General features: G+C 29.2%; 1 protein-coding gene across 3 annotated transcripts in view; it reads left to right on the top strand.

Annotated features, from left to right (window-relative positions):
- The first annotated feature begins 856 nt into the window (after positions 1–856).
- The window catches only part of ReepA (Receptor expression enhancing protein A), a 69859-nt gene continuing 53448 nt past the window's right edge, over positions 857–17267 (top strand). The window contains exons 1-2 of one of the 3 annotated variants that reach the window (XM_065511112.1): positions 857–1076; positions 5042–5181. In XM_065511112.1, coding sequence (XP_065367184.1) covers positions 5150–5181 — 32 coding nt within the window. In that variant the 5' untranslated portion in view covers positions 857–1076; positions 5042–5149. The remainder of the gene's footprint in view (positions 1077–5041; positions 5182–17267) is intronic. The other 2 variants (XM_065511113.1, XM_065511114.1) reach the window with 2 other exon arrangements.

Here is a 17267-nt window from a genome sequence, read left to right as displayed (position 1 = left end):
AATCAGCAGAGCAATCATTGCGCAATGGATTGCTACATATGGCAATTTGCGGTCTACACTCGCAAATTTCATTGACGCAATCAAATTTGACAATTGCAGCAATAAATATTGCTACGTGGAGACCTAGGGTGAATGTGTTTAATGCATGAATGTGTTTAATGCATTATGGTTTAAATCATAGACAACAACTAGATAGGTAACTGAGAGCCAAAAACCTAAGTCTGTTGTCAAAAACCTAATTCATGAGAATGTATTGCATGTATTTTGTTATTGTATGACCCGTATATGTGAAAAGAGATTAATTTTTCCATATATATTACTCTCCCTTCCGTTCTATGTGTTTATTCTATGGTTTAAATAATTACAAATATGTAATTATTTACAAAAGAAAATATAAGTTTATTTAATTTACCCCCATTAACACGAAGTTATACTGACAGTTTTCATACAAAAATAATTTTAAACGAAAGTATAATTGTTAGCACCTAACCAGATTTCAGAAGTTAAAACAAGAATGAAAATGTTTTCACACAAATATAAAATATTAAAAGTAAATTTCAATGAAGAAATGTTCCTCATATAAATTATAGTACAAGTAAAATTATTGCAAGTATTTATATTACAATAGAAATTAAAAAGTCTACCTCGCTGGAAATTTTTTCAAATGACTTCATTCTCTAAGTGTACAATTTTAAGTTGTTTTGATATCTGGCATCCGTTCACAATATACAACAATGTGTAATAAGAGTCCATTAAATAACATCACTGTATAAACTACCTTTGTTGTTGTTTTGTTATTTTTTTTTGTATACTTGTGTACATTTAACAGTAGAGATTGACATTGGCGTTCTTTATTAATGGTTTATTGCAAATAACATTTGGTTCTAATAATGATTACAAATCGATTTAGATTTTAGTAAAAAAATTCAATTTGAAAAAAGTTTCACAACAAAAAAATAAAATTATTATAAATGTAAACATTGGTGCTTCTGATGCTGTTTGAGTTATATTTAAAATTTTATTGAATAAATCGATTTATGTTCCTTTGTTCCAATGGGAATGTAAAAAACTAACAGGTAAATATAAATTCTCAGATTTTTTTTAATAAAAAGTAGAAGGAATAATGTACTATATATATATTACATTATAATTATCTATGTATCTAAATTACATGTTTAATAAAAAAAGTTTTTTCAATTAAATGATTCGATACAAAACATTTGTATGTATGTACATATGTACCTATTTTCATACATATGTGCATATGCATATGTACTCTATATTATATATCATGATATAAAAAAGTGTTTTATTCTCATATACAATATACATATATTTAAAAAATATTTCTATATACAATTTTTATTTAACAAACTTTTTTAACAACTACAAATTTCAGTTATAATTCATCTCATCAAATTTAACAAGATAGTTCGAGTTAGAAGTTTTAGCTGATATAATTTCATCAGTTAGATAGATTCTTAATGGCAGAATTAAAAAATATTCAGTTGTAAAAATATACCTAGGTAAAAACGAATGAGGAATTAAATTTTAGCTATTTCTATCTATGATTCATGATTTTATAGAGGTCTGTGGATGCTGCTGACATACATTTTCCAATTATACCTACTTATTTGTAGTTTCATTAATAAACAAGTAGAATGCTATATTCGGCAGTGTCAAATCTTAAATACCCTCCGCCTAACACTTGAATTAAATTACATTCACCTTTTAAATAATCCCATTCACACGCATACACACATTCGGTGAGTCTTATTGTTGATTTACTTAAATAGTGTAAAAATAACGATTATAGCTAGGTATAACAAAAATATACAATTTGTACATTAGGGTTGCCCCAAAAAGTAGTTGCGAATGTTCACAACTAAAATAAATATACAGTATTTCAAACTCATTGTCCTGACGTCAATATTAAAAAGGTAATTTTTAAAAGTTTTTATTTTATCATATTTCTCACGAATAAAAAAATATGAAATATTGGTATCATATGAAGCGTCATTGAAAACCAAATTTAATGTCTTATCTGAAATTATCGAGTAAGTCCAAAAATATTCGAACTTCTGTAGTTTTTTGCTAAAATGTTAAGTTTTTAAAATTTTAACATATAATTAGGGTTTATCCATTTCTCGAACTACCATAAAACAATAATATAATGTTGCAAGTATTTTAGTTAAATTAGAATATTTGGCAATCGTATGAAATTTGTTCTTAAAAGATCCTTGTTTTATACACTGCCGTTAAACTATACAATAACAATAGTAACATGAATCTTTGAAGGCGCTTTGGAATATTATATAAAGGTTTATTAAACAATGTGACTAGATGTTTGTGATCAACAGTATATTGATGGAGACGTGTGTACCCAAACAATATAGCGAATAGTTCCTTTTAAATTTTAGCGTAATTCATCTGACTGTCTGTCAAGGACGCAGATGCGTATGCTATAGGGTTTTCACCATACATTATATATACGGCTACCGCAAACTTCGGAGCATCCAATGATAGTGTAGTAGGTTTATTCTTCATATCATAGCACGCTAATCCCGGGCGTAATATCTTTCTTTAAATTCTCAATTTCAATCTGTTGTTCACTGTTCCACCCTCAGACAGCATCATTTTTCAAAAGATCCCTCAAATGCTTGTTCTTATGTGACAAATTGTCAATAAAAGATCCTAGATAGGTAATCATTCCCAAAAATCATTGTAATTCCTGTCTATTTTTCAGTACGGGCATTGTCACACCTCTCTTACTAAAATATGACCAATAAAATTTATTTCAGTTGTTCTATTAAATTTTAGTCCTTCTTTCTCTCCCCTTTCTAGGACTCGATTTAAAATTTCGTTATGTCTCTCCACACTTGATGCATATATTACATTACTAAACCTGATATATCACCAAACAATCTTATCATTTCAGCATGAAATATCTCAGGTGCTAAACTTATGCCAAATGTCAACCGTAGAAAACGATATCTCCCAAATGGGATGTTAAAGGTACATAACCTAGACGATTCATCATCAAGTCGAATCATCCAAAAACCAGAATTAGCATTAAGTAAACTTAAAAATTTAGAACCACCCATACAGATCTACTCTACTCTAGGCAGACAAATCTAGGTCTCACAATTAGGTTATTTACATTCCGTGGATTCAAATACAATCTCAAATTACCATTGGATTATGTTACCAGTACGATTAAATTTACCCAATCTGTAGGTTGTTTTATCTCAGTAATTACATTTAATTTAACCATTCCGGTCAATACCGGAAATTATTGAAATTTATTATTTGTATTAAGAATAACATAGCTGATCTATCGATAAATATTTCGATGTTCAAATACAGCGTTTGGCCAAAAAAGAATGGATGTTCAAAAATTATCAAAAAAAAAAAAATTGTATGTACGTAATCTAAATGTCTGAAATTTAGTCCAAAAATAAAGATACATAATGATCCATTGAACAAATTTCGACATACAAATACATGGTTTGGCCTAAAAAACACTTATATTTGTTCTTATTTAAATTACCAGAACTTCTTGAAAAATACATACTCGCATTGTGATTTAATCTGCCACATGCATTGCATGTAACACCTTCAGCTGGGCGCTTGTTGTTGTGTTTTTGGCCACATTTTTTACAAATGTTGTTGTTGCGTTACCTTCTGATATCGTTGTTGTTTTTGATAAAGTTGCTTCTTTTGTATACGTTGTATTGCTGCTATCACTGGCGCTTCCTCTTCATGTATATTTTAGGGACAAATATTCGAATTTTTGTTATCGACTGAATTTTATTTGCGATAATGCCTAAACGAAGGGATCTAGAGATCTATGTGAAAAAAACGTTGCCCGGTCTTAATATTTTCTAATAATAAAAAAATAATTATTTTAATGTTAGCAAATAGGGATATACATTAGGGATATAACTATTGACAATTTTTGCAAATATGCAAATTGGCATAGCATAGTCGAAAAGAGCATTAAAAAATATAAAAAACCACGGTATTATTTTTTCGCGGTTTTTAAAAAAGTTCACGCACCAAACGCAATAAAGTTTTTCATTAAATTTTTTCCTTATTTTGAAAAACAATATATTTTATTTTAATAATAACTGCGGACATACTTCAAAAGATAGTTTTTAAATAAGGGAAGTATCCCTCACACTTGCAAAAAAAATTATGAAATTATTTATATAATTTTTCAGAGAAAAAAAAGTTTGGTTTATTTTAGTAAAAGGTGTTGGTGCGTGATGTTTTTGATTCCAAATGTCCTAAAAAAATGATTTTCATTACATCATTGGCCATCACGTGATGGTATGCCAAAAATTTCGCCAACATTAGTAATATGCCTAATGTACATATGTTTATTTAAAATAAAATAATTTTTAAGTTGTAGAAAGAAATTGACACAGTCGGATAAAACATACCGCTATGTTATATAATATTTATTTTGCGTATAAGTTTCTGGGAAGTATCCCTCACACTTGCAAAAAAAATTATGAAATTATTTATATAATTTTTCAGAGAAAAAAAGTTTGGTTTATTTTAGTTGTTGTTGTTGTAGCAGCAGTGTTTGCTGAGTTGACAGCCCTTGGCCGAGTGAACTCGGGTCATTCCGGTGCGTAGAACCGGCTGTCGTGGGAATGTGGTTTATTTTAGTAAAAGGTGTTGGTGCGTGATGTTTTTGATTCCAAATGACCTAAAAAAATGATTTTCATTACAACATTGGCCATCACGTGATGGTATGCCAAAAATTTCGCCAACATTAGTAATATGCCTAATGTACATATGTTTATTTAAAATAAAATAATTTTTAAGTTGTAGAAAGAAATTGACACAGTCGGATAAAACATACCGCTATGTTATATAATATTTATTTTGCATATAAGTTTCTGGAAACATAAAAATTAATCGAAAATCTTAAGTTTTGATTAACTTTATTATAACAGAAAATTATATATAATTAAATTAATAGATATATCAGAATATATAATTGAAATAAAATTTCACAATCTATTTTCAGATAAAAACAACCGCAAAGTATTAATGCGTCATTGAAAAAGTCTTTCTAATGAATCGAAAATAATTATTATTTTATTTTAATCCAGCCACAAAGAAGTGAAGCATCATAATGATAAGTGCATTGTTTTCACGACTCATAATGTAAGTATATTTATATAGTTTTAGTTGAGTGTAAAATATCTATAGGTATATGTATTTACTATTAAATTGGTATCGAGATTTTAAATCTTCAGTAGGTAACTAATAGAATTTTTTACTGAAATTTCTCTAATTCAGTATTTATTGGTGTATTCCTAAAAAATGGTTTTACATACATACATAAATAACTAAGATTTCATTAGAACATGATCATTGATGAAAAAATATGCGGTTTAGTCTTGATTGTTTAAGAACTAAAGGTACCAATTTTACCGATTTTTCCCCCATTTTATCCCTTTTTTATATAGTCTATTGAAATTTCCAAGTATGATCTATCAACTTTCCAAATTTCTATGAAATCGGTTCAGCCGTTTAGGCGTGATTGCGGAACAAACAAGTAAACTAAATTACAAAGACATTTATAATATATATATCGTCTCCATAAACGCAAACGGACGTAACTACATAAAAATTCGAAATCCATTTTTTGATTGATTACACTGTGCTAGTTGAAAAAACTGTCAAGCGGGCACTCGGTGGGTTAAACTAATTCGGGTACGCTGAATTCAGTGGTGCTAACCGTTTTTTTGGTTAGCTCGTTTTTAATCTTTACAGTCGTTTTAGAAATATAAATTTTTTAGCAAAATTTCGAAATTTTTGTGTTTTAATACGGCATGAAAAATTGGAAAATGAAACTACGCTGTTAATTTTTTCCAAACAAAACAATCTCTAAATGAATAAAATCTGTCCACAACTTTTGATTTTATTAACAAAAGATAAAGCAAATATACCCTAATAACATTTTAAAATTTTTTTTTGCATATTTTTGCCAAAAGTCTTCTATAAATTTTTTAATTCTTAAAAATTGTATACATTTTTGAAAAGGAGACACAATTTCCTATACGTGGATATATAATATATTAGGAGCCGCAGAACAAAATGTACTTTTTGGATTTTTTTTTATAAATTGAGTTTTTGGTATTTTTATAATATTTGGGTTGAAATCTTCTACAAAAAATCAATTTTTCCACTAGTCAAATTTATGGATTCAAAATCAACAACAGAAAATGTATAGAATCTTTCCATTTTGTAAAAACGGCACTGCATTGCCGACTATTGCATTACTTAACACAGAAGAACACTGCACGACGTATCTTATCTTTTGTGAATAAAATTAAAATTTGTGAACATTTAGGGCTTGTTTTATTTGGAACTTCATTTTCTATATCTGTGAAAAAAATTAAGAGCGTATATATATTTTCCAATTTTTAATGCCAACTAATAAATACGAAATTTTTCTATTTCTTAACTCTCCATGTGCATGAATGTATCTGGCCAGATATTTTAGGAATTTAACTGTGATTTAAATATATTTCTAATTTGGCTAGGGGTTTGAGTCTCCAGGTACTCTCTACAAATATTGTTAGGTATCGTTTTATGAAAAAACACATTAAAAAAAAACAACAAACTAAATTTATGTGGATTTTTTCATCTATACATCGTATACGTAGCGCATGTATCTGGCCAGATACACCCACATTTTGTGAGAAGAGTACTGTACTTTATTGGTATTTTTTATTTTTTTTTAGTTGCTTACCTGAATGTTGATTGAAATCAACATTGCACTATCACTCAATAAAATTGCAAAAAATTTAGTTAGAACTATTTTTTATCAGCTTTAGTGATAATGATTATTTCTTAACTAGAAATAATAGTGATCATTTTTTCACTATCACTAAACGAAGATTTAGTGCAAAAATCTGCACTACAATTAATGGTAATTAGGGTATTCAATCGATTAACCGTTAATCGGTTAACCGATTAATTTTGGACGGTTAACTGTTCGAATAATTTAAAATTGCCGATTTTCAAATAACAAATAAACCGATTAATTTGTGTCGATTAACCGAAATTCCTTTTTTTTGCACTTTAAAATTATTTTTTGTATTTATTTTTCACTTTCAATTCAAATACAAATTTCAAATTAAAATTAGATACTTTTGAACATCCAATAAACATGATTAGTGAGTATGTATAACAACTGACATATTTAATTTACATGTCTTTGAAACTTTGTTTGTATTTACATGTATAGACGACATTTTTTTTTGAAATTAGTCTTTTATCATAACTAAACGAAACTTAAATTAATCAAAATCTAAAACAATCCAAAAAGGAATATTCTTTATCATGCTTTTGATTTCTGAAACATATACAATCAGCGAGAGAGTTTTTTTCCAAGAAAAGTTTTATTAAATCAAAAGAAAAAAAATCGTTTAAAATATATTATTTTTATAAACCATTATTTCAGAAGATCTCACTAAAACCCTAAAAAACTCACACATCGCCCATTTGCTGCAACAACGTCATAATTCTAAAAAGTCGTCTTTGAATTTTTTATGACATTTTATTATTTCTTAAATAAATTTTCAACAAATCATGCGATTTCAGAAATATAAATAGTAGATGTTAATATCTTTCTAATCTGTATTTAACCCAAATTTTTACTTATCAATTATACGAGAAAACATGAATTTTGATGTTTACAACTAAAAAACACTCTAACACAAAAAAAAAATTGACTTTTTTGAAAACTGATAAAAATATATGAAAGATTATATTTTGTATTACTAATTTCAAAAAACACGGATTTTGAGTTATGACGTTGTTGCAAATAAGCGATATGTTTACAAAAATGATCTCAAATGCCTTATTTGCTGTTTTTTATGTTTTTGTACACAAAATTCGTTGTTGAATTTTCAATTTAAAATTAAAATAGAAATTATTCGGTTAATCGAATAATTTTAAATTAACCGATTATTAACCGAATAAATCTAAACCTCGATTAATTATTTGCTCGATTAACCGATTAAACCAGAAAGCCGATTAATTGAATACCCTATTGGTAATTCATTCCAAATACGACAGATCCTTATTTTAAATGAATGTTCGAAAATTGAAAGATGTATGCAAGGTACTTCAATTTGAATATTCCGAGTAGACCGAATAAAAGAAAGTAAACCAACAAGATAATTGGTTTGACCAGTTTCCATAATCTTGTAAAAATGTAAGAGTATACGTAGATGTAAGTAATTTGTAAAATTACAACGAAGAAATATGGGAATATATTCTGAAACACGGTCATGATCACGCAGCTTAAAATCAAAAACATATCTAACAATTTTTCTAAGTATACTCTTTAGACAATCAATAAAACCTAACGTAGTACCAGATACGACCTCTAGGCAGTAATTAAACTGTGACATTAACAAGCCATATGCTAAACGGTATCTAACAAATTTAGGTGTGTAAGCTTTAAGAGAATAAAGTCTTCTTAATGTCAGACATGTTCTTTTAGAAAGCCAATCAATGTGCAGATTAAATTAAATAAAGCAAATATCCCCTAATAATATTTTTTCCCATATTTTTGAAAAAAAAAACAGGATAGGCGTATAACACAATCGGAATCTACACAAAATTCTAAGAAAATTACCAAAAGAAAGTATGGGTCTAAAATTAAAACCTAGCTCCCGCCGAGAGACATAAAGATTTAAGATTTGTTTTTAAAAATTCCTTTACTGTCTATTTTTAAGTCTCTTAGCGCGAGCTAGGTTTTGATTTTAGACCCATAGTTTCTTTGTGAAATTTTCTTAGAATTTATCGTAGATTACGATTTTGCTATACGACTGTTGACCAAACAAATTGTGTATACTGAATATTTGTTCAGAGTATATAATTTTAAGAGGCTTGGGTGTTGCAATGGCAGTAAATGGATTTATAGACTGATTATCAACATAAAATTGTTTTTAGAAAAATTTAGCAAATTTAGCTGTGAAATCCTTAATTTCATCAAACTCTGCTTTGTAACTTTTGAAGAAATTGTAAAATTCGATACCAATTATTCGGCAACTTGGATATGTCTATCGGATAGTGCATTTGCATCATGAGCTATAAATCCACTACAATTTAACCCATTAACTCCGAATGGGTAGAAAAATATCCAAAAATAAAGCAATTTTATAAAAATTCTTGAAAAATCTACGAGAGCGATATCAAAAATTTTTTTTCTGGAATAGATACAGTAAGAATCAGGCTACTTAAAATAATTGTTTCGATAATATTAGGTCATGCCTTGAAGGGGAACTAGAGGGCAAAAGTTGAGCATTTTAAAAAATCACAAAATTCGAAAATAAATTGCTCTAGAAAACGGCGGGAGTGGAAGTCCCCAATGTCCTCCCTGTGCCTAGTAGTCTTGAATGTCCTCTATCAGTAAAAAAAATTAACTAAGTGATTAGACCCACTTTCCTAAGCTACAAGTACGATTTTGAGGATTGGGTATAAAAATACCCACTTCGGCATATGTATGTGGTTTCTAAAAGATATGAAATATGAATTAAATTTTTCAAGTAAAAATTTTTTTTTTTTAGAAAATCATAATATAAAACATCTAAGGGTATAAGAATACATGATTATATAAAATATTTAGATGGGGGAAGGTTGACACAACCTAACTAAATTTTTTTCGCCCATGAAATAATGATGCCAAACTTGTTATTTTATACTGATGGTGATTACCGCAATTGTCTTATGTTGAAAAAGTGGCAGTTATGTGTGTGTAGGGGTTTTAAGACCCCACAGTTCGAGGTGGCAGTCCGAAACTAGCAATGTCATCTACTTTCGGGTTACCACAGAATTAGTTAGGTGACATAGACTTGTCCAAGGGGGAAGTCAATTGACTGGAGACAGCAACTGCATTTTGTCGATTGCAAATGGACAATTTACTCTGCATTCGATTTATTATGACAGGTTAATAATTGATTTCTGAAGTACAATACAAAAAACAAGTTTCAAATGTCCCCATCTCTAGATTACTTAGGACCAGTAAAGTGACGACTGCCTCCGCCATGCAATACCTGGGAATGTTTAAGTAACAACTGTCTCATCTCTGCATTACAACGAGTAAATTATTGACGAATGACCCAATACGTACAACCAGGTGTTTATACAATAGTGAAAATTAGTGTATTTTACGGGTATGTTGTATCCTTGTCGAACTGCTGGGGAGTGTTAGAGAGTTCCATTTCTCCTCAATTTGTTATTCATTTGTGAAAACTTTTAATAATAGTCATAGAAAAGTTGAATAGGCTTATTATATATATATATATTTTCTATATAATGTTTCCTAGAGTTTCTCTTCATTAACAACAATATAGTTCTATATTATGGAAACCAATATTTCCATTATTTTCAACGTCAAGATACAACTTTAGATCTTATAAATACACTCCATCTCTGACTTACCAGTCTTTTTAGTTATTAGAATTTCATCAGACATTATAAATAATATTTTCTGAAAGTATCAACCTTATCTGATGGGCAATATATGTGGTTTGCACCATTATTTTCCTCATCCATTTATAATTGCACTGTCCAACAGCATTTTTGGAACAGAATAGCTACCCTATAATTCTGAATGGGCATGTTGAGTAGAGCATTTTTGTAGAATAAACTTCTTTTTTCAAACTTTTAATTTTTTTTCGAAGGGAGCAGTATACTAACTGGAAAAAATGTTGTAAGTTAATATCTGAGAGAATTCTTATGGTCAGAGTTATATTATGGAATTTTATGGGGATCATTTTTGTGGAAGATCTTAACCCTTTAGCTCCTCTCTTTAGGGTCCTTTCAAAAAGGACATTTATGGATTCAAATATTCTACGAAAATGTTTGCCGGAAAATTTCAGTGGGGATACCAAAGTTGTAAATAAAGCTCTTTGCGCTTAATTCGCAAGATTACACGCCATCTTGGGTCTCACATTTTTTAAAAAAATCACAAAAAATCTATTTATGGTCCGAATGAGCTGATATTTAAAATATAAATAGTCCTAGAGAAGATCTATATACATATGTAAATTATCACTTTTAGGTCAAGAGTTATTTATGTTTATTTATTTATTTTTTTTAAATTTGTTCCATCTTTTTTTTAGTTTTTTAGATATGTCGGGCCTATGGTGGTTCGAAATTGTTTTTTAAAATATCACCAATATTTGCGATAAAATTTCGAATACTATAAAAATAAGTTGTTAACAGTTATGTCGACCCTATAAAAAGATACACGCATCCAAAGTTGGAACATGTAAAAATGGCCGTATTTTTTACGTTTTATCAAAAAACACATTTTGCATGGAATATACATATAAAAAAACGTTAAAATTTTTCAAAAGGGAGCAAGATTTGTGGAGCTACTGATGAACAAATATAAGCTTTTTCTATAAGTAGTTGGTATTGGTGAAAACCTTAGGACTTGAAGATTAACAGTTTAGTGAAATGAAATAATTTTATGAATTTTTCGGACTTCGTTTACCTTAGAAACTAAAAAAATTTTAATATTGGGATTTTCCATGAACAAAAATATAAAATTTTAATTAATGTAAAATTTTAACGGATATTATAACAAAATTTGGAAATAGTGTAGATCCAAATGTCCTTAAAACAATGGAATTATAATCTTTAACACTTTTTATTTTCAAATACCAAAATTCCTAATACGGGGAAAAAGTGTTCCAAAAACTGAGTTTTTTAAAAAAACACCCTACGCCGACGTTATTTACTGTGCACAGTGGGGCAGAATCGAAATTTTTTGGAAATAAATCTGGCATTTCTAAACGGCTGGTCCGATCGGGATAAAATTTGAATTCGTAGCGAAGCCAAGGAGTATTCGAGTTAAGTTATTAAAATGGGCCCAACAAATAATCCATGGGCGGCGCTATGGGGGCTCAAAGTAGGGTACCTTCGACATGTAAAATTTTTAAACACGTGGCATTTTTTTGTTCCCATCCGATTTGGAAAGCGCTCGGCTAGATCTTGAAAAAACATGCTTGCGTGTGCTATTTATCTCTTATAATTTCCTAGTTATAGGCATTACAAAATTGAAATTTTAAAATTTTGCCATACCTTGGTCCGCTTTTTTAAAAATATAGGGCGCACTTTTGGACCGACTGGACTCGAATTTTTTTGTTACTTAGACAACTAAATTACCAACAACATACAAAAGATTTCAGAGCAATATCAATTACGAATCCAAAAATAACAGATTTTCAATTCAAAAAATATTAGATTTTTGCTGTTTTTTGGGCGAAAAGGTGACTTAACTCCTTTTTTATTAAAAAAAACTTTTTTTAAGGACATATAACAATTTTATGTTTTTCTATAAGGTATCTTTACGGAGAATATTTTGGTATAAAAAACATGTCCTTCGGAATTTGACCTATTTTTTATCAAAATTTCAACTTTGGGAAACATGTTCTAAAATCCCAAAGCTGGGATGAAAAAACGGAAAGCAGCTTTGGAAACCTTGATGTGTTCCCTATTTATTCCCAAAGTATTTTCCCAGCCCCGAAGGAAATGTGGACCCTATCGGTAAAATTGTAAAAAATATAATTTTTGTGATTTTTGCTCCAATTTTTAGGATTTGCGGGATTCCCTTTGACCTTTTGACAAGTTTTTTTACACCTTGTTATTTAGAATTAAAAAACGCTGAAAAATTCATTGAGTTTCGTTAATAAATAAAGATTTTATTACATATTACATATTCATTGATTTTCTAAAACTAAAATTTTAATAGGATTGCAAATATTAGGAACAATTTGATCCACATTTATTCCGAGCTATATATTTTTTTGTTTAGATAAGTTAATTTTTGGTCTTACAAAAAAAAATTTTCAAGTCAATATCTCAATTAGATATTGATGAGATATTGACTTGAAATTTTTTTTTGTAAGACCAAAAATTAACTTATCTAAACAAAAAAAATATAGCTCGGAAAAAATATGGATCAAATTGTTCCTAATATTTGCAATTCTATTAAAATTTTGATATAAATTTTAGTTTAAGAAACTCAATGAATATGTAATAAAATCTTTATTAATTAAAGAAACTCAATGAAATTTTCAGCGTTTTTTAAGTTTCTCATTCTAAATAACAAGGTGTAAAAAAACTTGTCAAAAGGTCAAAGGGAATCCCGCAATTCCTAAAAATTGGAGCGAAAATCCCAAAAATGGTATTTTTTACAATTTTGTCTATAGGGTCCACATTTCCTTCGGGGCTGGGAAAATACTTTAGGGATAAATAGGAAACACATCAGGGTTTCCAAAACTGCTTTCCGTTTTCTGATCCCAGCTTTGGGATTTTAGAACATGTGGCCCAAAGTTGAAATTTTTATGAAAAATAGGTCAATTTCCAAAGGGCGTAGGGCCGACATGTTCGAAAAATAGGACATGTTTTTTATACCAAAATGTTCTCCGTAAAGAAACTTTATAGAAAAACATAAAATTGTTATATATTCTTAAAGAAAGTTGTTTTTTAATAAAAAAAGAGTTATGTCACCTTTTTGTCCAAAAAACAGCAAAAATATACTATTTTTTGAATTTTTAAATTGAAAATCTGTTATTTTTGGATTCGTAATTGACATTGCTCTGAAATCGTTTGTATGTTGTAGGTAATTTAGTTGTCTAACTAACAAAAAAAATTCGAGTCCATTCGGTCCAAAAGTGGGCCCTATATTTTTAAAAAAGCGGACCAAGGTATGGCAAAATTTTAAAATTTCAATTTTGAAATGCCTTTAACTAGAAAATTATAAGAGATAAATAGCACACGCAAGCATGTTTTTTCAAACTCGAATACTCCTTGGCTACGCCCAATTCAAATTTTATCCCGATCGGACAAGCCGTTTAGAAATGCCAGATTTATTTCCAAAAAATTTCGATTCTGCCCACTGTGCTGTGTGATAGTAAAATAACTTTGTACATGTTTAAATAAGATATAGGGCTATACATGCATGGAGCTTTTTCGAGGATCGGTGCTTTGCCTTTTTAGAATTTTTTGCTCAAATCAAAAATTTTTTTTTAATTGGCAAAGTTTGGATAAGTCTGGAGGCGACTAGGTCCACTTAAGTGAGCCAAGTTTTACTTTCTACGCTTTTGCATTAGGTTCTCTTTTCGAATCATGTACAAATTTTATATAGTCCCGAAGAAAATTTTTTTCTACAAAAGAAATTTTTTTCTAACTTTTTATAAATTACGTTCCTATCATTGTAAGTAGTTTGACCTAAAATAGGCTGGATCAAATCTTGACCAAGATAACTAGGGGTAGCGAAACGCATCGGGCTAAAGCTAGTTTTAATATAAATATATTTCGATAAATTATTATTTTGTGTTGTTGTAAAACTCTTGCCCAACAACAAAACAGCATGTACAATTTTCTTCTCCTTATCCCGACATTACCTCTGGCATCTACAAACAAAAGAGACTTGCGCAACTAAATTGCCTAGTGTGAAAGATGTCTTTCAGTTTTCAATTAAAAATGGTAGCGATACTAATTCTAATCATTATTCCGAGCAAAAAACTTTTACGCAAACATGTTTTGCTTCGGAATCTTCAGATTCAGTACCTACAGAATCTGAGAATGAGATTGAAGAAGAGACATGTGTGGATAAAAGGGGTTACAAAAAACCAAGAATGTTACCAAAGAGATTACAAAATAAGAAACAACATGATACTAGTGTTCAGCCGTATGTGCAACTAAAAAATGTCAAAATCATTGTGGCGATAAGTTCACCGCATCAGATCGGTTAGAAATAAATGAACATTTTTGGGGTATTGGCAACAAAATAAGACAAAAAGACTGGTTGGTGTATCATACAAATGTCCGTCCAAAGACGAAGAGGTGGTAGTACCAAAAGGCAATATACCTATAATTATGTTATTCATTATAATGATAATAATATTAAAGTGTGCAAACAGTTTTTGCTGAAAATAATGCAAGTGGTTTGAAACTTTTTAAATTTAAAATACGACAAATCTATTAAAGATTCAGTACCTGAAGCAGATCAAGATGACATTTAGTAATTACTTTAAAGTTAATTATTTTTAACCCATTTACAGCCAATCAAAAACTACAAGCAAAATTTTTGAAATTTCATTTTCAACAATACAAAAAACAAAAGTAAAATAAAATTAAAAAAAAAATAAAAATCAGGACATTAGAGGAGTGTTCCCAAATTGGCGCAATGGCCACTTATGACTGTAATTTTGCTAAACAAGTTTTGTCAATGCAGAGTGTTTTTTTGAACTCCAGCGGCTTCTCTTGTGGCAAATGGCACAACGCACACGATTAGGAATCTTTTTTAGAAACGTGATCACGCCGTCATTTTTTTTTCAGAACACCATCTATTAACTTTTCCTACTGGTTCATAAGAATCGTTATTGGTCGCCATTGTGCAAATACTGTTATCCTTTCAGCAGACCAGTAGTAACTCATTATCTTTGTCAAATCTGTAATTGAAGTCGGTCTTGATTTTTTCATCATCTCTTTTGCATTTGGCAGTGCAAATTTTTTAGTGCGATTTTCTCGAATTATTCCTGTGGTACGACCTAAATGACGCAAATCATTGAGTAACTCAAAACTTGTGCAATAACTATAAAACATTATTTTGTGGTTGGTAGGATGCATGGTAAATTTTTATAGCAACATTTCTACAATTTAGTACCCACCCAATAGCTCAGTAACAGGTGTAGTTGATTTACCACAATAAATATCAAGCAGTAACAATATCCAAAGGAACTTGCTGCGACCCAGTTATTATAACCAAACAGAATAGGTTTTCCTCGAATATACGGTTTGGCTGAATGGCGACCGTAATATTTCACCATGGATTCGTCGATAGAAATATGTTCGTGGAAAACACCCCATTGGTTAAAATTTCTGATAAGAATATCAGTATGTATGTTGACGTACTTTAAAAATGTTGTCTGTAGTTTTTGCAGCGTCGATATTGTCTACAAGGTGTAGATTGTTAGCTAATTATTTTTTGACCGTTTGTTTCAAATTAATAACTGCCAAACTTTGTGTAAAAAAACGAAAAATAATGTTTATAATTCCTTTTTAGTATACTTGTGGCCATTGTACCCAAACTGGCAAAGCATTATTTTATGCCTTCTAAGATTTTTTATATTTGGAGTATGAAACTAAAAATACTTTTATATATTTCCCTGTTTATTGGATTTGATATTATAATACAAATAACGATTATAAACCTTAGTCATAAAATATAACTGTGGTTACCCTTAACCTAGCTCTACATGTGTATTTTTAATGTTATTAAATAGATTATTACAACAACAAAAATAAATTTAGTTAAATTGTTTGATATAATATTTAATCAGAGCAATTTTCACTACTTAATAAATACAGCCATAATAATTAAGTGTTCCCAAATTGGCACAGCGACCGAGAATGGGTTAAAACCATTGAGCCATTACAGGATAAACATTATTTATATTTATGTAATTTAGAATTAATTAGAATTCATTTTCTACTATATGCATTTAACCAATAAATTTAATGTTAAAAATGTTAATTTGAATTTTTGTTATTTGTTATAAATTATAACATAAAGTTGTTTTTTAATAAAATTTTTCATGACAACAAAAAAGACGTAAGCGACATAAATACCCGTTATCGTGGAAATATATGAAATAAAATAAATGCAATGTATAGATAAGAAGTAACAGTGCATACATACTCAATTTCACGGTAATACTTCGACTTGAACCAAAGATATTTAAAAAAACCTTCTCCTTTTTTGGCTGTTATGAATCGATATAAATATCTTAAATACTGTCTGTATAACATTTCATCAAAATCGGAAACCGGATTCGGGGGTCAGGCATTAATTGATTAAATGATAGTTTTGCAAACACAAACAACCATAACCATAAATACTGCAGTTTATATTTATACAGTCCATATCGTATATTATTCAATACACATACCACAGGTTAATAAGATTAATGAGTATTAGCAATGTTGTAAATAATTATTAAGGACACAAACATCAGTTTTGTTCTAAATAATACAATTAGAACAGAGTGGCAATATTATGGAAAAATCAATCAAACAACGTTATGTAGTTTGGTAAATTTGTCAGTATAACAAATAACAAGTTATAGTACATACTATATTCGGATATGCCGAATGTTAAATATCCTCCACTTAAATATAGAAATTACATTGGTATAAACACTCTAATATCC

The sequence above is a fragment of the Calliphora vicina genome, chromosome 5 (genome assembly GCF_958450345.1).
Source record: "Calliphora vicina chromosome 5, idCalVici1.1, whole genome shotgun sequence".
Classification (NCBI taxonomy): Eukaryota; Metazoa; Arthropoda; class Insecta; order Diptera; family Calliphoridae; genus Calliphora; species Calliphora vicina.
This window is presented reverse-complemented; position numbering and strand designations above follow the sequence as displayed.